Source organism: Panulirus ornatus, chromosome 69, assembly GCF_036320965.1.
Source record: "Panulirus ornatus isolate Po-2019 chromosome 69, ASM3632096v1, whole genome shotgun sequence".
Taxonomy (NCBI): domain Eukaryota; kingdom Metazoa; phylum Arthropoda; class Malacostraca; order Decapoda; family Palinuridae; genus Panulirus; species Panulirus ornatus.
The window spans coordinates 17,545,836-17,569,842 of NC_092292.1; the positions used below are offsets into that span (position 1 = coordinate 17,545,836).

A 24,007-nucleotide genomic window follows, 5' to 3' on the forward strand; every position below is an offset into this window, starting at 1 on the left:
TGCTAGACCACGTTATACCCCTGCGCCATAGGAATACTGGGTGACCGTTCAAAATTCAAGGATGTGCTAGTGTGATATTTGTTTCCAGTGAGCACTGGAACTCCTTAAGACCACCTCTTTCTTTCCTAACAACTACGTTATGCCCGACTTCCTCCAGATTTCTTTTATGACCTTCCTTATTTCTTCCTCTCTTCAACACTTTTCATATTTCAATGAAGGCCTGTCCTCAAACTGGACTTCAGTTCGTAACTGCAGCCTCTAACACAAGAGCAAAAAATTTACTTGGCAGGCCAAGCAATATCACAAAGAAACGCCTTTTGAGAAATTACTCAAGTGGCATCCTATTACACTCTAGGTAATAATTACATACAAAAAAAAAATAAATGTACCAAGATAATGCTAGTAACTTTATTTCCACTCCTCTCAAATACTGGATCTGTGACACACTTATCCAACGAACTCAAAGATTCGACAGTGAATTGCTAAATGTCAACGCGTTTAACGAAGACATTTAAAGTATATTTCGTTAAGTAATTCACGAAGTTATTACTTCATTACCGTTTTTCCTTACAGCAACGAAACGACCATGATAAAAATTTGAAATCCAAGCAAATGTCTTTCGAAGTAGCGATGTGTTCCTGTTTTGTCGATAGCACAGGACAAAAGTGCTATGTTTCCTGCAACATAAACCACCAACACGAATCTAAATCCTGTTGCCAAGGCTGAAAAAAAAGGATCGTCATTACAGTTAGTAGTTTTCATTAACAGCAACACTATCAGTAAATACTATATTCTTACGAGTATGAAATAAAAGCACATGGCAAAATAATTCTGCCTTGATATAAGCTTTCGGCGGATCGAAAGGGAAACTGGATGACAAAAAAAAAAATAATGAAACATAGTGAGAATGTGCCGGTAAGACATAATTGAGCAAAGGCTGCTAATGGCAGAGAAAACGAGGACAAGTCAGAACTTGATTAACAAGAGCGCTGGACAAAGACTGCCAAGAAATACGTCTGAGAACAAGAGTGAAAGGTGAATCAACGCTCCGGAGGTGACCTGACAAGGTCAAGCCAGCAGCGATACATGACCACCTGAAGATGAAACGCAGTGGTAGGGGTGAGGGGTTCTGGGCGAGGGTCGCCGGCCTAAATACAGAGCCACGTAACCACGTGGAGGCCAGTATCACAACATCAACAACCGGAGAGGGCGGAACTCTCATGAGAGGCTGGCAAGGAGGTGGCGCCGCCAAGTTACTTGATAAGGGATGTCCAAGGTCCCTCGCGATACAACCCCCACCCCCTCCCACCAAAACCGTCAGCTACACCCCCCACCCCCGACTCCTAGCAACTCCCCTTCCCATCCCCTGGACGACACACCTTACTGCACCTAATACATGAGAAGAATACATAAAGCTGTTTACTGATACCTATACATATTCCCTCTGTACGTGTGCGTGTGTATGGCTGTGATTGCATGTGTGCTTCTGCGCATGTCGTTCGTGCTTAATGCAACAATAATAGTAATAGTAACAACAACAATAATAATAATAGTCGATAATCAGTTGAATCAACTTAATGCAAAGGCTGAACTTATAAAAAGAAGATAAATACAATCATGGTATGTTAATAGTGAGGCTAGGCGTTCCTCTATTTTGACCAAAAGTGAGACAACTGGCAAGTTTTCCAGTCTTCATCCAAAATCATCTCTATCATTGTCTTATCATCTTTCCTTCCCGCTGATAATCAACTCTTTTGACTTTTCTTGCTCATCACCTCGTGATGCACGGCCCTGTAACCTCTCTTCGTGCACTATGAGAAGCACTGCTCTCTCCAAACACCAAACACAAGCGACGCGTGTGGACCGGATGGCATCAACCCTCGTGTCCTGAAGGAGCGTACTTATGAACTTGCGCTTGTGTTTGCTCGTCTTTTCCGCTTGTTTATAACATTAACATTTCCTTCTTGGATATATGCACCGGCACAGAATATACCGAGGCAAGGTGACCATTTTAACCTTTCCAACCATCGTCCTGACGCTACACAGCAATTTGGATAGTGACAATGAATGTTATCACTAAGTATAACTAGAAGTAGTAGTAGTAGTAGTAGTAGTAGTAGTAGTATGGCAGAAGTAACAGTACTGATCCATGGGATAAAGAATGCTACTTCATCCTAACATTAACAGAGAAAACGCCAAAAAAAGGTGGGAGCAGAGAGCTGGAAATCCTCCCCTTCTGTCTTACTACTTTCCATAAGAAGGAACAGACTGAATCGTCAAGATATTTTCCTCTGGTTTTGTCGTTGTTCCTCGCGTTACCATCACATACCTCGCTGAGTCTGGAAACTGCGAACAGGCGCTAAAAAATTATCTATCAGTATTATCATCATTACTACAACAACTACAACTACTACTAGCAAAAAGCTACGAACAAGACAGAGATCTTTGCCATTCATATGTTCATGATATAACACACAATGTTAATAACAGAAAAGAAAACTAAAAAGAAAAATACAGTGAAGCTTTACCGAATGAAAAACTAAACGGGACTGGGGAAGATAATAATTGTACGTTATTTTCTTAGAAACAGTTTTACGGCCAACAAAAAGTGGTTATGTTAATCTAAAATTGATGACAGACCCTGTAAGATCAGCCCATAAACATACTGATAAGGCTAACCTTCCACAGAGGATTACCGAAGAAAAATATGAGTAATCTATATTTTCTTTTATAATAAACGTACCAGCTGAAAGTTTCATATAACTTAAACTACTCACTTTTGTTCAAGAAATATGCCATCATGCAATGAAGTAAACTGATTTCAGACAAACAACGAGTGGGCCAGGTTGTAAACCAATAAAGAAGGCACTGAGCAGCTGGCTACAATTGTACTGCTTAAAAGTTGTTGCCAGATTCAAAGGAACATGTGAAGAAAAGGAGACTTCCCGTTGAAAGGAATTGATATCGGAGCTTGAAGAGTTGAAGAAACAAACGTGAAAGAATAAGAAATACAAGAATATCAAATGAGGGATCTGGTGAAAAAAAACAATACACAAGAGAAGAGACGAGAGAAGCTACTTCTGTGAAGTAGTCAGAACCAGTGTCGGAGATTGTGACCAGCAACCGAAAGGAAGCCACATACATATATGCAGAACTTAACCAGTTTACCCGACACAACCACAATGACATCTCTGCTCCAACAGTCTTAGGATACCACAAAGCAACTTCACAAATTCTGAGCAAATGAAAATAAATTTGGGAAGATAGATTACGGACATAGTCTGTGCAAGGGTTGTTAAACACAGCTGTGTTGGTTGAAGCGGCCAACTTCTTTCATGTGGCTTCCTTCCGTCTCCTGGATACTGAATTTGTAAAGCTAATTTATGGAAGCCCTGCAGCTACAATGTCAGTGCTGGGATGTCAAACACAGCTGTGTCGTCGAGTGAATTTGCCTAGTTCTCCATCTGTGGTTTCCTTCCATTTTCAGGTTACTGAATTGGTAGAGATGGTCCAAGGACACGTTGTACATCTGTGCAGCGCAGCATCCAGTGCATGTGAGATAGAGACGACATAATGCAATGTACACGATACACACTCCAGATGCTCAACTATCAATGGTACTGTATGATTCAAGCGTGGGAAATCACTACGTACAGATACCTACTAACAGCGGGAAACAAACACAAAAATATGCAATAAGTTCGTTTTATAACTGATGAGTTTTTGCGAGACACAAATTATGATGTGCTTTGGTATTTACGAGAACAACTAATCAAAACTGTTCCTGTAAAGCGTTGATAAATGCGCAGAACATTTCTGTATATATATCAGTGATAAGAGTACATACAATGGCAAATTACAATTCACAACATCGCTGTGAATAATAAGTGCTTTGGGGTTCAAAGGTTAGTGTATGCAGGCAAGTGCAAAGCTTAGTGTATGCAGGCAAGTGCAAAGGTTAGTGTATGCAGGCAAGTGCTACAGGAAGACACGGGACGTAAACATACATCAGAGAGTAGGGAATCCACCGAACACTGCGGAGACTGAAGCCTATCTCCGTCTCTCATGGTCATGGCTCAAGGCCTATGTTACGGTACCTCCGAATTTATACCATCATCCTCATGATAGTGCATATTTGACTTATAGCACTATATACAATGTTTACATCATGATCGAACGACTTTAGCTACATCTACATTACTTAATACACTGCATGTACGAATATAATCGCCGTTCGCCTTTCATGGCTCCATATACAAGGTATCACCTTCTTGCGCTGAAGATAATCTTCTTGAATACTGTAGAATGAGAAGAAAAACAGACTCCAAAATAACAATGGAATGTGTGGGGAAAAAAAAGAGGAAATGTTTTTCTTTTGGAAAAGCGAGACAGGAAGACCAAAGACATGGGATGGACATATGTAAAGAATGACGGAAACTGAACCGAGTTTTGTGGGAGGAAAACAGGCGGTGGAGAGACGCATGTCGGTCTTACCTCCTTACACCTAACATACCGCAAACTTCACCATCTACTTCTAGCCTACAAAAAGCCATATTCATTTTCCTACTCATGTATCAATATACCTGAGGCAAAGATGGTAAAGTTTTAATCAATCTAATACGCACAAAGGAGGATGCTGGACAGCCACGCAGACCAACATAAGAATTAACACCTGAAGGTACGACCATGACGTAGAGAGGAGCAACAGCATCCATATCAATTAATGCTTGTGCCTGCGGCAAGTACACATGGAATACCTTGCAATGTGCTAATCAGATCTCTTGATTCGTTGGAACAGCTCCCTGTGAGGCAGCCCAAGGTTACTTTCCACCCCAGTGACGAAAAATGAGACCTTGACGTTGTCCTCCTCCTCCTCATGAATCCTCAAGCACATCGGTACGACCTTTGGAGCACGCGTGACGGTACGACGCTAAGGAATTATGGGGGAATCTAACCCTTTGGGATCTATTCAAAGGCAAGACAATCAAACTCGAGAGTCGTATCGTCTGCCTCAAAGATCGCATCGTCGCGCTCACGACATCTAACACAGGCGTAATTGTGACGAAACCTTATACGTGCCACATAAGTATCATTTTCAAGCCGGGTTCAAGAAGCGAGTCTCACTACTTGATAAACGCATCATGACCACTGAAACAATTTAGGCAAGCATCATCATCGACACTGTCGTGAAACTTGAGAGAGGAACAACTATTAAGTCACAACACCACACAATAGCATCACTACTTATCTTACGCAACAATTCTGTCCAGTCATAACAGTAAAGGCGAGCATCACTTTTAGCGCTTAAAACACATGAAGTAGTCAAGTCAACATTAAACACGGGCATCACTTTCAGTACATAACACACGCAGTGCTGTCACAACCACCACACCCAGGCACCACGGCAGCAAAAACCTTGCTTTCCTTTTTTAAGCACATCATGAACAAATGCAACGCCTAATAAAATATTCCAATGTTCTTACTGACCCGAGATTGCGGACACAACAATACACCTCTTGGGTATTATCTCAAGTGAATACACACCTCCGGGATATTATCTCAAGTGACAAGCAGCACGGAGGGGCTGTCGTGCAGCAGGCAGTGACCCCGAGCGGCATGGAGATGAGAGGAAGCAGACGCAGGTAGTCGAGGGAGGGAGGAAGGGAGGGAGGGTGTAGCATGAAGTGGGTATGTCTAGACTCCGAAGCGACGACGCCATTGGACCAGCACTACGCATCACAACAAAAAGAAAACTGAGGCACTCAAACAATTCGTCCAAACTAGGTTCATGAATTGAAACAAAGTGCGTTAAGGTACGAAACGTGGGCCCTGTGGTGCGGGGGATGGTAGGATATGGTGCCAAGTCTTAGGCGGAGAGTGAGACTCTGAGAGAGGGAGGGTGACTGGTTGGCTAGGCTGGCTGGCTGGCTGCATCAAGGCCAGGCTTTGTTACGTCCTGCCCTCCTAGACATCGCGCCGGCCTGATGCCCCCCCCCCCCCCCCAACTCCCCCACACAACTTACATAACCTACTCGCCACGATCATACGCGAAGAACCGCCAGGATATCATTATCTTCCGTTATACCGCCTGTCCTAACAGCTAGGGATACGGAACGCACTACAAGCTACAATTGGAACGCTGACAGAGGTGAGTTCTCGAAACAATAGGAATGCATCATGCCATCCTCAACATGCTAAATGTTATCATGCTAAATGTTACCAAAAAAATAATGAATATAATAAATAGCAAAAACACAAATACTATTATCAAAACACCTTCATTTCAAGATTGCAATTCATAAACATCATACCTGAAAAAGGGATGAAAGAATATTACCCACATATCTGCAAGTCGGGAAAGGCAACTTATGAGGGATGGAAGCAGGAAAGGACCGTAAAACCTACACCTCCTGTACTATTATCCTCCAAAAGCAATAGAGGAAGGCACAAAGCCAGCAGTTGTCAAACGTCACAGGTGTCAGCTGGCGTGGAACAAAGCGTGGCAACCCCACAGAGAGAAAGATAAAGTATGATACGTCACCCTCCTGTAGCCAGTCCAAGCCACACCATCATACGCACACCGCCAGGAAGTGAACCCGCGACCCACACCACACAGGAAGTACCCAACCCAATAGCAGCAAACTATGCGGCCCCATAAGGGAGGGGTCGTCATCCTCACCCTTTTCTGAAACCGCAACCAGCCACCATAACCTAGCCACCTCTATTAATCTTCACCAACGCCCCTTCCACCAAAACTTGGCGGCAACCGTCACTCCCTTACTTTCCCCATTATCACCATCACTCCCTCATTCTTCTCAATATTGTGATCATCTAATTCTCCATAATACTTTCATCAGCCTTTTAAAATCTCCCTTAAGATCACCCATCACAATCTTATCTTCCCACAGAACCTACACTGTGCCTAAGCAGAAATGGCTCTGAGGTTTCCCCACACTCTCCTAAGCCGAAACATGTCTCATACATTGTATCGTCACGCACACAGCATCCCACCACACCCTTTGCCACACTCGTCACCCTCATCACCTCTTGTCACACCCATCACCCAAACAGCAACCACCGTTACACCAGAATCGTCACCCACACCATCTTACTTTTTTTTCTAAACATCTTGTGGTAACTTGGACCAGCACAAATATATTTTGTGCTTACACCTAGAAAATCCTGCCTAAACTCAACGCCACAGGCAACATAAAACTGGGTAAACCTAACTAGTAAGCACCTCAGTTAAATCTTGGGAACCGAGAATTGCTCTGCCATAACTGAGAGCCCACAAAGTTTATGGACCCAGCGGAACTTAACCCGTGTCTCTGAGGGGATTAATTTCACGGCGATGTTGATGTATCAGCCAAGGTGAGGAGCAAAGCCCTAACCATACCCGTGCTGAACGGAACAGGATAACCAGAATGGATCATGAAAGTAAAGGTAAATGTATAAGATCATTTTACAGGCACTGACAGTAGCACACAACTCATGTTTGTACAGTCCCAAGGATTCAAGGGGAAACATTGCAAGACACACCTCATCAAAGCTACATACTGACATATGCGTATATATACCTATGGGGTAACGTGATCCCATTATAATCTAATCCGTAAACACAAAGGAAAGCAGTGACTATATATATATATATATATATATATATATATATATATATATATATATATATATATATATATATATATGCAACAGCTGCAGCACCAGAAGACAGATTAGCATGTCAATCTAGCTGAGGTATAAATATAGCTTTGCAGTCCTATCGACACGCCTGTCGCACACAGAGTCTGTCATGAATACATTACCAGCTCCAAAACACAATAATAATAATAATAATAATAATAATAATAATAATAATGATAATGATAATAATAATAAAAATAATAAAAGCTACTGAACGTAAATACAGGGTGTTTGCCCACAGTTACCCCGTCCAAAAACAGAATCCATTGAAGCCCTGCCTGTCGGGTTAGAGGCTCCATACTTCAAGTATATAACATTATAAAACTGACCCAATTATTTTGCTATCTGACACTCGTCTACTGCCACACAGCTCCTAGAAACATCCAGATGTCTAAAGTATACCACAATCATGGCGTTTACTATTTCGTCATATATCAGGATAACTTGATTAGATAATAACGAGTAAATGTATCCTTTCGCGGCAAAAGCAACGAAATGACGTCAATGAAACCTGTAAACCAAGGAATATCCAGTACAGTAAACATCATCATCATCATCATCATCATCATCATCATCGAGAGAGAGAGAGAGAGAGAGAGAGAGAGAGAGAGAGAGAGAGAGAGAGAGAGAGAGAGAGAGAGAGAGAGAGTAGGGGATTGTAAAATAAAATCTTTCAACATTTCTCAAAAAAAAACATGAAAACATCTCAGTGAAAGAATTTTACGTAGTCATATAGATATAAAATCATGGGGATCCTCCTACACATGAAAGATAAAATGAGTGACGTGTAGGAAGGCCAGAATATGTGCACAGCACCCTGAAATAGCCCGAGATCATGACGCTCCTTCTTTTCCTGGTTACCGAACTTCACTTGATCAATACATCCCCAAGAATCCTCTTAGGAACCTCTCCTAATTCCTTCATCTAAAACTCGTCTCTCTAATAAGAAAAATTAAGAACACAATCATAGCTTTTACCTTCGGCCACCTGGACCTTGTATGTCTTTTTTTTAAGTAAACGCGAACCGTCAACACACGCGTTAAACTTTCAACATCAGAGCCACACACGAGAGAACAAGGTTATACATCAAGGTTATACGGTTGAGAGATTTCCCAGCATCTTGGATAATGGTTATAATCATGTTAAATTTTTGCTACGTCTGTACAAGGTTAGGCATAGAGCCCTTTAAACTCCCATGAAAACCTGTCACTGTATACACTTCGATTGACTGATACGGTGTATACTACAAATTCAAAAAGCAAAAAAAAAAAAAGAAAAAACTATCATAAATCAACGCCCACGTTATCAGTAGACTTCCACAGATTGAAACGCCTTTCAGTTATATCTGAGAGGCAACAAACGACACTTTAGAAGCTATTAACAACACCTGTGTAGCCAAATATACTTTCAATATAGGTCACAAGTGTTCAGAGGACAACATAAAAGGGACGATATGAAAGGTATTTTAAAATGTTCCCCGTCGGCTGCCAGGTGTCTTCTCGCCACTTCCTGGAAATATGACGTAGGACTTACATCTACACTGTATTTCACGATTTTACCTCTGCCATAAAGTATAATGTCTTTCTGTACTTGAGCAGTTTATTACAAAATACACCAACAAAGTTAACCTACAAAGTTAACCTAATTAATAATAATAATAATAATAATAATAATAATAATAATAATAATAATAGATGATAATAATAACAACAATGTGAACAACGAAGCTAGAGAGCATGTAATTCTAATTAATTGCTACTGATATCGAGAGCATCCAAGCCCATACATCCAACTGAACTGCAAACACACTCGGGAGTTGTTCTTGCTCTTTGACATTCAAACGCAGCTAAAGTTAACTCAGATGACTTAATCATAAAACCTCAGGTAATGAAAACATTTCGACACATTCCCTTGGACATCACAAGTTTCATCAATATATACCAAAAGTATTAGGCCATTTTCACATTTCATTTTCTCCATTCGAGGCAGCAGGTATGAGAACTTAAAACTGTGGACACTGGCGGAGTCTGATGTTATACGATCATGTTACTGGAAATTCTATCAATAATGTGCATTCTTTAAATATTTCAGGAAGGATTCTGGTAGACCGAAGTTCAGCTGTCTTCCCCCATTCTCAAAAGAAGCATGAAGTTCCATCTGACCAGATTACGCATATGATAAAAGTTAAGTAGCTATGGACATGATATCAGTGCCATTAAATAAATGATGCGATAAGGCTATGGGGATGATACAAGTGATGTCAAATCTTTGATTATGATATGACATATCAATATGTAGATGATGGCTATACAGATGATACGAGAAATTAAACAGCACATGATAATTATCAACATACTACATAAGATATGATACTAGGCCACCGAGTTTTTGACGGTGACAAATACATGATCGATCTTGATCAAACCTTATCATGTGTGTAAATGTATATATGGATACGTCGTTTTGCGCTAGCTGTTTTCCACCGTTAAGGTCTCCAAAACGTCCACAAAGAGGATGAAATGTCCCGAAGAATTTGAGGATCTGTCCTCGTCCTCTTACTGATTCCTGATACGTTTGTGTACACACCATCCAATGTGACAGCAACGAAGCTGGATGATCGTTTCCTCAAACGGCAATAGAGTTCTTCGTTTTATTCATAATCATGCAGCTTAACACAAAAAGAATGGGGCTTACGTCAAGCTCAAGCCTATTTAGAGGAAAAATGTCGCTGGTTTTTCAGGTGATGACAGACCCAACTCATACCGGATGATGTTGTACAAGGCATTAGAAAAAAAATTCAGGAGGCAAAGAGCTCTACAGACTTGCTGTGTAAGAAAAAGAAAGACGTAGACATCGAATTCGTTAATCCTCAGGTGCCAACGCTCACATGATATCTGTGGGATCCAAGTGTAACTCGCTTCTCTCGAACTCTCATATCATGATTTGATCTGTTCTTGAATTATCATTTTTTCCTGTAGGAAATCAAGACTTGCATCTAGAAATTAAACTGGATACCTCTGTTTAACGACAACTATGGAAAAAAAAAAACCAAAACGTTATAGATGTCCTGGTCGGAAAACCTAACCTTGAAGAATTAGTCGCACAAGATGGCACGCCACATCGCAGTCCTGCCTTGGGATCAACTTGGCTTGGTAACTCCTTAGCTTAACATACACTTGTGAAGCAGGTTAACTTCAATGCCTTTAAATGAACTTGGATTTCTTTTTTTCTTACTTTGCGAGCAACTTATAAATCCGTACACTTGGTAGTAAGTTTCAGAATAACTGCTGCAAGGAGATTATGCAACCTTGACTTTTTATACCATTTATGTTTAACGTAATTTTAGGACATTAACTTTTTGTAGGCTACGTTTAAGTTTCAAGTAACTGTACGTGTTACCACCTGAGAACTGCATGAAACCGTTTAGACTAAATCTTTCCATCCTCAGCAATCCTTGGCAACAACATCGCCAGTCATCGGGCCATCGCCAGGCTCCTTCGCCCAAGCTGAGCATAGTATATGGACAAATACAGCTGTATGCCGTATTACTAAGCAGCATGGACAGGTGGGGAGAGTGCTGGAACAAAGCAACGCCGCAGGTCAACGCTTCAAGGAACTCCGTTCCACCTACGCAGCCACCGAAGGCAAAACCGTGGCTACAGTAGTAGCAAAACCCTCTGAAAAGGTCGAGGTGATGCATCTTACATCACGTTGACGCTTGTACCAGCACGCGGCACAGTACACACCAAAGTGTCACCCATACAAACAAGGGGAGACGTTAATATAAAATATCATCTTGGTAAGTGTAGTCATACGCTAGCATAGTCACAGTAGGGAGTGTCAACAGAACTGCCCACGGATGGGAAGGTGTTAACCTAGTAGCGCCCTTGAACTGGCGACTGTTATCCCAAGGACAGCTTCTTCTCGAGCAGATGTACCAGAACACCACAGATCCTGAACAATCAGGTGGTGCTCCAAACACCGTCCCTCAACAGCCAGGTGTCAATCTGAATGCCATCCCAGTGCGTATGTGAAAAATAAAAGGATAACATTTCAAAGAGAATTGTGTTGCCTCTCCTTGCAGAGAAACATCTTCACCCGAGGTTGATAACTGTGCTTGTAATAAAACAATACGACTAAACCCAGAAACTAACATCGTAACACTAAACCTAAACCTACAAAACGCAAAATAAAAGACAAAGCCGAGGAGTTAACGACTGAGCGTCTGAGAGGATGGGGGTGGGGGAGAGGGAATGTGAGGCGGGTGGGGTGACGAGAGGGAGCGAAGTATTTCCTGGAATTCTAACCTACAACAAACTATAAGCATAACTTTACACTTTCTATAACCCACAACTAAAACCGTAATCAAAATAATACAATCTACAGCTGCATCAAATGCGCAACTATCACTTTATGGATAAGTATTACGCTCAAGTGTTTATACCGAGGTTATGGTCTGGCTTTTATTCATGCAGACGCAGTTGGTTACGACCCCGCTACAATGATGAAGCTTTTTTTTCTCTACAAGTTCTACTCACCTTCATCAGCTCGTCGGTTGTTTCAGTAAAGTTTACTTTACAAGTGAGCCATGCTTACTGAATCACTTCAAAGGAGTACAAATAAGTGATGACAGGAGTTCTGTCGGGATCTCCATTCATTCATCCCTTGCAGTTTAGTCACCAAAGGTTCACGTCACAATGCATGTCTCCAGCAGATATAAGGCTGACACCGGCGTCGTAGACATCTTTAGTAATGACGGTTATACAACACCAACCTCCTCTACTGTGACGTGATGCAGCACTGCTAGCAGACTGGTGCAGTAGGCAAAATGCCAACTGGTGCTGCGGACTCAATGTTCGCCCAGGCCCTGCAGCCATCATGAGTGATGACATTTGTCACAGCCTTCATCAGTGGTAACACTGATGCTGTTTCGATGACTGATGCAGCACAAAGGATGATGACTGGTGTGGCAGACCGTGCTGAATGGTCCAGAAAACGGAATGTACACACTGGTCCAACAGACACCATCAATGATAACATGTAGCATCATCATTGTTAACAATAATGCATCAGTGCTGGGCGTTGCAGCACACGCAAGGAAGGGCGACTGGTGAAAAAGATATAGTGAAGTGTAATAGGCACACTTGCCACATATACAGTAAAAGGGACACGGTGAGTTAGAAATAATGTCAACCGATACAGAAGCCACAGTCAACGACAGTGGAGTATCAGTTACATCAATGATGACATTGATGCATCGGATACAATGCTGGCTGGCGCGGTAGACATCATTTATGATACTGTATTGTAGAACACATCAATGGTGGATGACCGGAGCAACATAACTTATTAGTGCTGACAGGAGATTCAGTGGTCGACCATTAAGTAGCAAACACAACATGCAATAGACATCATTCTGCTTCTGCAGGGTTAAATCCACCCTCAAACACTGAGTGGCAGATCTTAAGAGGTCACCTCATGCCAGCTTGGAACAATACATAAAGGCAGTGACTGGAAACCTCCATTATTCAAGGTTAGCACTACTTCAACAGATAAAAGGACACCGTTTCGTAAGAGGCATAGACAAACTCCTTTCAGTTAAAACAATACATCACTTCGCACAAAGAGTTGCTTCTCAATAATTCTATGTTAGGATTTCATATGGTAATGGGATTTACGTTAATTCTACCGCACTATACCGAAGGGCTATCACAGATAATAAAATCTATAACAATACTTCTCTAAGAAAGACATGGCCAAGCCACACGATCAGAAAAACCTGACTAAATGAAACGTGGATCAACATGTAACGTCAACTCTGCTCACTTGCATACAAGTGGAAGAAGAAAAGTCTCTTGGAAGACTAAACTTTTCGGTGGTAAAGATCCTAACAGGAAAGACATACTGCAAATCATACATGGATAATCATGGAAAACCTAGTTCGCAATCTATGCCAGAACTGAAAAGAATTTCATGATGCCATGAAAGGAGCAGAAAATTAAAATAAAACACTACAGCTACAAAGTGTTTTACATAGAAACACAGTTAAACTGAATATTCAAAGCCCAAAACTGTTTAAAGCGTATTAAAAACAGTATGAGCCACCTAATGAGATGGCTTCAAAAACTGGATAGATATTTAAAGTGTGTAACTGACCAGATAAATTAGAAAGAGTACGTAGAACAACGCATCGCAGCCTGAAACAGCCTGGATCTGCAGCTTTCTCTTTCAGACCAAGTTGTGGTGGGTTAGACGTGCCTCTAAAACCAACATACGGTAAAAGTAAAGAGATAACCACTACCGGTTAGTTCATAACCGCATCTCAACCACACACATGTCGAAACAGTACAATAAATCAGGCAGAATGAACTTTTTCTCTTAGAGTCTTTGTCTAATCTAGATTTCCTATCTTAATTACAAATCTAAATACATTAACTTTCCTTTACTTCAAAGTGTTATCATTTGTTAGTGGCATGTACACAAGAACCCCCGAGCAATGGGAATCTAGGTTCTGAGCCTCAAATCATGGAGTGCTTCAAGGCCTTGTCCTGAAAACAGTAGCCGACGCAGCTTCAGTCGGAAGTTGGACAATAACCGGATGTTTGGTGAGGGTTGGGAGCAACATTTGCAAGACTGAGGAGTAATAAGCCACACCAATGCATAGCACAGCGATAAATATATGGTGAGGTTGTAAAGGGGGCTTCATCACTGCATTTTTGGATTATAAGCTTAGGATTAGCAGGTAATATCCCCACTACCCCACACCAGCACTGCTCAGTTATTCGGATAGGCACATGCTAAGCTGTAAGTATATAGTTGGGTACTAAGTTACAGTACTATATATAACTAAGTAATAAGCTACAGCACTAAAGCTATAATCATTTACTGGGTAGTAAGCTGCAAGGCTGTAAGTATATAGTCAGGCACTAAGCTACAGCACTACGGCTACAAGTATTTAAGTACTAAGCGAAAGTACTGAGGCTATTAAGTATATAATTAGGTACTAAGCTGCAGTACTAAGGATGTAAGTATTTGCTTAAATACTAGGCTTAAGTACTAAAGCTTTAAGGATAGGAACGTGCGAGGATGCTACTCTGTGAGGTAATACGCCACAGTACTAATAATCCACGTCACTCTATGTTAAGTAATACGCCAAAGTACTAATAAACCAAATCATTTACATCGAAGCGCCGGATAAACTGGAAGAATTGATTGTTCGGTTACACGATAAAGAATATAAGACCATATCACAGAACGCGTTTTACGAATTATGATAAAACTAATTCTATACATTCAAAAACTGAGGTATACTGGGCACAACACACATCATCCACCAAATTTCATGGACTATGGATTACATCTCCGAGCAAATGTGAATGTCGGTAGATACAAGAGAGCTAAGTTATGAAAGTAAAATATAAAAGTGTTTGGCTACCCAAGCAACACCAGAGATGTGCAAACTTGAAACTCAACCTGTCATCACGGTTGCAAACGCAGAGTTCCGAGAGGGAATACAGCCGAAAGAAACTCCTAGCCTAAACTCTTACTACGATCCTACAATTCTAAAATGTTCCATGTATGGCCTGCTGTCGTCCTGGTGGTTACCGCCCCTAGCAACCAACTTGTCCCTACTACTCCTAGTGACCGGCCGATGTCGCACACCAGCACAGCCGGCCGTCATCAGAAAACATTCCCACCATGAAGACTGCAACTGAAAACCAAAGCATGTGCATCATGCTGATGTGGACATCTGTCTTTCAAGACATTGTAGTAACCAGATAAGCGGAATTTGAGTTGCTTTGGTGACGCCACAACTAAGTAGCTGGCTTGAGTTCAAAAGAGAGCGGTCAACGCTCCCTCCGCCTGTCACTACATCGATGCAAGATATTTTTCTTGTTAAAATCATAATAGAACGTCTTAAGCAATGCTTCATTAACGAGGATCATAACAACCAAACAGTAACTGTCTCTCTCTCCTTTCCAATTTATCTGGGTTTAAGTTCAATCAAGTGTACAGACTCTCATCTCTTTCAAATGCATCCTAAACTTAAGAATTGTAATTTCTCGAAAAGGATATTCCACAGAGAACGTACTTTTAATACAATTAGGGTACAACAGCATACATGAAGACACAAAGCAGTGGTTCGTTGGCCGTCCCCACCAACACAAGTTGGAGAGTATCCTCGCTCGCACTGCCTACGGGGACACCAACTTCCCCCATGGTGAATATTCTATTTGGTAACCGTATAAACTCCTAAATCAACCCTCCTCCTCCTCCTCCAATTACCTGCAGAAGACATCGTTGCGATATACTTAGTCGAGTGGGGTAAAAACATCACACACACGATCTTTTTGCTTTTCAGTGATATTACACTATCCTCAATGAGAGAGAGAGAGAGAGAGAGAGAGAGAGAGAGAGAGACGTTCTGCACGAGCATCAGTCGTCAAACTGCACCTCCACAATCTACCAATTATTCCCTAATTCAGAAAGGCAGACCCAACCAAATGGTTTTGTAATTGTATCTGGGCCTCAGGCTTTTAGCTCTCCAGAACAGCACAAAGGGATTGTCGAACCCACAGAGATAATAAGTTGGATGCTGAGGACATTCAAAACCAAGGAACCCCGACCAATGATAACCCTACAAAAACATTGCTCCTTCCCCGCTGGAAGAGCACCACGCTGAAACCAGTACATGACTTCGGGTCAGCTTTCTGCTGAACTAAGATATCTACAAAGCCATTTTCCTTTCAGCATCAGCTACAGCATTTATTATTTCAGAGAGGATTCAAGCTTTCAAATCGTATCTTCGATACATGTTTTTAACGTAGGATTCAGGGGCCGAGTTGCACAACTAGGCTGCGTCCAAGCTTCCGTGGTGACAACCTACTCCACTAGGATCTTTGTTCCTTTTGTTTTCCATTTATAATAACACTATGCAGCCTATAAAGTCTGACACTTTCCACGAAACAGTCTAGCTCTTTTTGGAAGAAGTCCAGGGGTCTCTACAATATAGTTCCTCGTACTTACAGGCGGTAGGTTGAACAGGACGTCTGGACCCCTGACATTTATGGTATCTTCCCTTGTGTCTCCTTGAGCATCTCCGCTTTTTACTGGATTAAATTTGCACATCCTACCCAGTTTGTCATTCCAGAAGGGAATTATAGTCGCATGCAGATTAGAGATTAGAGCTTCCCAGTATTTTCCATGTGTAAATTGTAATGTATTTCTCTCGCCTCCGTTCTCATGAGCATTAGCGCCTCAAAGTATTCCAGTCATTCACGTTCTACTACACAAATGCCGGAGGTTGAGGACCTCTATAATTGCTGAGCTTACCAATATTCCGGCCTAACCCCTTAAAGCACAAAGATACGACCCTTGGGTATGATGGCCTGACCTTTGACAAGTCAAGCCATCATATCTAAGGGTTGAATCACACTCATTAATCGCACATCTTCGTGCTGAAGAGTCGTACCGTCATGCTCGTGGGTCATAGGTCTTTGAGCTCCTGAGCTGTACCGTAATGCTCCCGAGTCGCACCGTCGTGCGCAAGGGATTAATACAGTGATGTCAGCACAACAGTATTAAAGACGAGAATACAAAAAAGTATCTTAAATGGTCTGTTTCCTCCGTATTCTGAAAGCAGTCCTCTTAAGTTACGTTATATGGCATAATCACTCCAAGTTCTTCATCATACACAGTAGACGTAGGAGGAAAATACCCATAATGACTGAAAGGCCGAATGACTAATTTGGAAACAGAAGATTATCCATTACCAGGACCGGTGGACCCCACAAAGTGAGCAAACGTAATCCAACGAATATCTAAAGTGCTTTTGGAAATAGCAGGGAAAACTGTAAATGTCCGGTGCCCACGTCTGTCTGAGCTTCTAACAGCAAATATAAACGTCATCGACTTCATCTGGTTTCTCTCTACTGTGCAGCAGCTCATCTGCACTGGATGTTATCTGGCATCCAACAGCCACATACAGATAGCAGCCCCTGGATAACTAACACTAAACACTGCCGCACACACTAACGGTTTTAGACCACCGAGCAATCTGAACCCGTCAAGCCCCATTACACTTTTTTAACTCGATTTGCCAATCCACATTCAAGAGTAAATGACATCCTAACTCGACAATTTCCTTACGTCTCCAAAGCCACACTCATGCCCCTAGTACAGACTGTTATTTGGTGTTTTGAGCCACAAGTGACCTACACGCATACGGAGCTTGGTAATGAAGTCCTACAAGAAAAGAAAAACGTACAATCTATCTCCTACATCCAGCACGTCATGTTTTCATTTTCTAGTCACGTTTAAATGTCAAGGTGCACCGTGAAGTGAGCCATCATTACGTGCGGCAATACGGTATATCTGGGGAAGATGTCTTCAGATATATACTTTAAAACTCAGGAGAAAAAGATCAAAATGCATGTAGCTGTTAAAGGTACTGCAATCCCAGGTCATCGAGTGAATCATGGGTGATACTGACCATAATGTTCAATCTATTTCATTTTCCTCTCCTTATGATCACTGAAACTTCCGAGGAAGAGCAGTGTGTGGAACAGATGCCTAACCTTGTATTTTTCATCCTCGAAGTGTTTCGTTTCTTTCCCCATCTTCTAAGCAATTGATCAGCCATTATAAAGACTTGCGTACTTGTGAAAAGAAGCAATCATGGAAAAGACACTTTCCTAAACTTGATTTCTTTCAGGTAACCTAATTCTTAAAGCCTGCAAAGCAAGAGTCCCAATAGCTTTGTGGTAAAGATCACATGAACAATTTAACCCTTAAAGGCCAACGCCAAGAATAATTTGGTGGATCGAAAAAATATTCTTTAATCATAATACCCCCTAAAACACACACACACACACACACACACACACACACACACACACACATATGTAAACGGGTAACAAAGACACTTGACCTTTAATACTTATTTTTTTTTCTTTCCACTGAGTTAATACTAACACCTAGGCATTTACAGTTCTTTCGTAATGTCATACTGGTTTGAATTCGGTATTCCGTCCGCGAGTTTTCATGCCATCTCTTCCCATAATGAACAGCACGCATTTCCATTCGACGACAAGTTTTTTCAGAGGCCTATAAACGGATTAGAATTGTTAAACTGTTCAATCAGTCTCCTATCAGAGAAATTTTCCCATATATATTCCTCATTTTTTACCTAGAGATGATGTCAAGTTACGGCTTGCATCTGCATTCATAGTAGAGTGTGTGTGTGTGTGTGTGTGTGTGTGTGTGTGTGTGTGTGTGTGTGGCTGCCAAGCATCATATATCGGAAAAAACACAACTGAAATGTAGAACTGCTAAATATTTCGGGTGCACGGAGCAAACGGGTGACCTAATGGTCAAACTACCGCTCTCAGCTATTAGAAATCACTCAGGTAAACACGTAGCGTCAGTTGACCATGTTTTCAGTGCTGTGTAGGAGTGCGAGGAAGCAGGACGGACGTCCTAATGCTGTCAAGTGTTGTGTACGTAGTACTCGATGAAGCCCTTCATTGATTAACTTGAAGGTTCTATCAAGATTGTCTGTTTTTAATCTCAGGTATGGTACGAAATATTTACGTTGAAAACTATTTGTTAGTTTCACAGATTTAATGATTTGTCTACTTTATAATCATTTCTCGAATTATTTTATTTTTCGATACTATATTTACATCATTCATTTTGTACTTTTAATTCACCGTATAGTGGATTATTCTTAACGTTTTATATTTTCACACGAACTTGGGTTAACTACCTTTACACAATTATGATGATTTGTGTATAACCTGATCTACACATCTTGATACTTACGGTTTTTTTCTTACCTATTTTTACCATTCAACTTTACTGTACTGTATTATTATGATTCCCGACCTCGTGATGCTCACACGAGCCATGCCTGTCATAACAAATAAAAAGAGGAACGAGGATTCAAAGCCATGGTGACGTTTAGTGACTTTTACATCTACCTACACAATAACATAAGTTTTGAACCCCCTGATGATTGGAATATTCGAAAGGATGGGGATCTCATTCCCTCTATATCTCCCTTACACACACACACACACACACACACACACACACACACAAATTATACAAATAATATATATATATATATATATATATATATATATATATATATATATATATATATATATATTGTGTGTGTGTGTGTGTGTAAGCTACGACTAAAACCCGAGAATCGAACCTGGATCATCTGTGGGGCAGATGGTCCGGGGTTTGATTCTCGGGGTATAGTGATAAATAGTTCACAACAGATATCATAAGTACTTACGTTACATGGTTGATATATATATATATATATATATATATATATATATATATATATATATATATATATATATATATATATATATATCGATTTACAGCTCCGTCTAGGACCAAGCTTCATGGATGCTCAACTTATCAGTCAGGTTGTTTGAAGGCTTTGTTCAGGCCTATCTATCGCTCTTGCATGCATCAGATATAACTGAGCTTTGTTAAAGGTTTCACAGATAACCCAAGATAATGTCTCAATGTCTTCTAAACTGTCAGTATCATATTTATCTATGTATGTATCTATCTATCTATCTATCTATCTATCTATCTATATATATATATATATATATATATATATATATATATTATGCACTTGACTACCAGAATCTATCGAACACAGAGGAAGAGAAGGGTGTGTTGGCATCTAGCCAAAGCTGCCAATATTCTGTTACCAGATACATGTATACCTTTTACTCATTCAGTCTCGCTGGACATTTTTCCTGTATACTAATATCTTTTCACCATCTTCAGAACTCAGAGATGCCGATTATCAATTCAACCCTGCCTTCAGAGAACAAATGATGGTAATACGACAGAAGTTTTGAATGTTGTGCTTTGTTCCTATCAATCAAGATTGTTTGTTTACTTGTTCTGAAATAAGTCTGGATTTCAGTCAAGACAATTTAACCAAAGGTAAAAGCCATTACCTTTGTGTTCTTGCTAACAAAGCGTTTCCGTCCATAATACTATCAAAAACTAATCAAGTTAGAAATTACATACTACTGTTCCAGTAAACTCGTTTAAACTATATCTTCAGAAACTGAAGCTCCGCGTCAACCACTTCAACGATGTGAAACCAGAATTAGAGGTTTCAAGACTGATTCTCGTTCATGATGTACTCCAGGTCATATCCTTAGAGAGGTACAAGTACCCACATGGTGAGATGTGGCCAAACAAAAGTCCCCAGCAATGATAAACACACATCAATGATGTGTGTTTACGCCTGAGGTGCAGTTCCGCATCACAGATGGTAACATATGGTTCTACAGTAAAAAGATAAGCCTGATAATATAATAATTAATCGTGGACTACATTCCTACGTCTACAATGAGTACATTTTACGTGCAGTTAATCCTACTAAGCGCTGTCATGCCATGAAATCATGCAGTGGCTGACACCTGAACTGCTTTCTCGACTCGCCACAAATTTTCTTTGTGGGAGGAACAAGATCACTGTCTGAAGCACTTTATATCCTGATGACTGAGCCGTTGAAGAGAGTGGTTTATGCATTCACATCCCGTAAATACGAGACATGTGGAGCATTAACACAATCAAAACAAGAGGGAGGCGGGACCCAATGGATGTAGCGCGCAGGCTCCCCATGCACCACCACTGACGTCAACCATGCTGTTTTACTAACCTGTCTGTGTCGCCCTTTGAACACAACGGCGAAGGCACCATGACCTATAAGGTCTTTGGTGCTATACTCGTACTCCCCTACCACCTCCATGGCGGCGTGGATACTGTGTGGGTGTACGGGCGTGGGTAATCACTTAGAACTCCACCATGGCCGCCGACTGTGCCTCACCAACACACTTGCTGGATCAATACTGAATATCGCGCCCTTATCTCGCTAATAACACTTTTAAGCATTAAGTGACATGGTTTTCACAATGTCTGGAAAGGCCAAACTCGCTGTATTTAATGCTGTATACCAGCTGGCAACGAATATTTCAGCAATTTAATAATGAAGTTTAACTTGGACCACTTCACGTTCCCCCTTCAATGTCCGAGGACCAACTGACTGTCGTCTGCTCGAATCAGCTGATGGACGTGTAACAACCCCCATGGCTCGCGGATACCACCGCGAGAGGGACTAGATCTCTTTTCTCTTGATACACGTTTGTGTAGCTGACATTGATCATTGCGTGCTGTATCATTTTACTATATTTCACTTTGTTTTCTTTCATGATTCATCAAAATATAGAACAAAACTGAAGAATGGTGTTAAAGCTTACAGCATGACGCATGTAAACAAAAAGCGTCACAATACACAAGTTGTCAAAGGCGCCCCATTGAAATAAGTACCAAACAAAACAAGTATGCAATACCGTGAGAGAAACATCAGAATTCTCTGTTGAAATGCAATGAATCACTGCCATATCCTTAACAATGTTAGAAAAGATTATGAACATGCCTATACTTATTCAAAGTACCTACTGTGATACAGATGGAGCGAGCATTCATTGCAAATTGTACTTTGTTTACGATGAGGCCATTTTTAAAGGGACAGAAAAGAATGGATTTAAAGGGATGAGCAGTATTTTCATAACAATGATGAACAAAAGTTACATATCTTTATACATAACCTCTATAGACATTCGAAATCTACAAAAGCACGAAAGTCTAAATCTTTTAAATAAGTCTGCATCGAATTTATAAAATGGATTTCATATCAATAACAAGATATTACCTATTCACCCTTTGAAAAATACTGATCATGCACATATGTGCACAACATGACTTGGTTTGAGTTTTGATTTAGGGCAACGAAAGGAAGTAATCTACATACAGTCAATTACCACCTATGACTGGTCTAATCCATATTCCCCCTCGAATCAATTTAAAAATATGAATATATATATATATATATATATATATATATATATATATATATATATATATATATATATATATACAGGTAGATAGATATACCTATGCCACTCTGATCATCAAGTGGAACCTGGACCGTTATCTGCTTGCTAATAGTTACAATGAGTGATAAAAACCAAGGAAAAGGGGTTGATGTATTTTCTGGTCCCATCTGCGCAGCTGAGATGAGGGAGACCGCGCCCCAGCCGGCCGCCCGTTCCCAGCCAGCCCACGCAACTTCTGGGAAATACTCCAGCCTGACCATCCCTACACTACATTGGCATTTACGTCACATGACTTAAGGCGAGTCCTGATAGAGGATATGAGACGATCAATCTAGGGTCGCTGTTGTACTGTCTCTGTCCATGAATAATTGCGGCGAAATGAGGAAGCATACAGATAGACATACACACACACGCACACACACTCACATACAAACACAAATTCGCAATGCATACGTAAGTACATTTATTCATTATATATATATATATATATATATATATATATATATATATATATATATATATATATATAGTAAATATAATTACCAAAAACGCATAGACTTAAGCATTTGACAAATGAAGGCACATCTTTTAATTAAGTAAACAGCTAATCATTACTGTCATTATCGTTGTAGTTATTGTTGTTGTTGTAGGAAATGGCAGCATCAATATTTTTGGTAGTAGTAGCAGTAGTAGTAATACATGAATACGTATATCATCAAAACTACAAACCACACTAAACAGAGAACCTAGTTTAATCACAACCTGCTCATCAACCACCACTACCCAACCCTTGTACACTCCAGACACGTATGAATTACACTGTCTCACCATTGCTCTGGGCACTATCCATCTCTCCATTACACACACCAGTTCAACATGCTAAGTATCATGGCGAAGATGCTATTTCCACGCTGGACACATACTCCTCAAAGACAATCTTCTCGACCTGGGGCCAAAGACCCCTTTCACGGGGAAGAAAGACGAACAACTAAGAGTGTAAACATACTGCCGCGTCCACTATCAGAACCCATACGGGTCCGACCTGGACGGGCCCATATTGACTTATCGTCACTAAAGCTAACCACTAGATCATGGAAGCCTGAGTGTGTGTGTGTGTGTGTGGGTTGAAACTTGGCATGACTCAAGGCTTCAGTTCAGCTTTACTATGTCAAGGTTTCCGAGAGAGACAAGACATACACATCTTCGATAATTCAGCGCCTGATGTGGCTAACGACTTTACAGATGACGGACCTTAACTAGTTTTAAGAACAGATTTGTTGCCTAATACAACTAATCTGTGTAGATATGGCAAACTGCATCTTGTGTTCGTGGATCTAATGTATATTTTTGTTACAGAAATG

The 24,007-nt window shown here is 40.8% G+C and overlaps 1 protein-coding gene across 2 annotated transcripts in view; it reads right to left on the minus strand.

Moving 5' to 3' along the window:
* Positions 1–21,791, minus strand: part of Atg1 (serine/threonine-protein kinase unc-51-like protein Atg1) — a 178,274-nt gene extending 156,483 nt beyond the window's left edge. The window contains exon 1 of one of the 2 annotated variants that reach the window (XM_071660122.1): positions 21,410–21,791. In XM_071660122.1, the coding sequence (XP_071516223.1) occupies positions 21,410–21,499 (90 nt within the window). In that variant the 5' untranslated portion in view covers positions 21,500–21,791. The remainder of the gene's footprint in view (positions 1–21,409) is intronic. The other variant, XM_071660121.1, reaches the window with a different exon arrangement.
* Between the last annotated feature and the right edge of the window lie 2,216 nt (positions 21,792–24,007).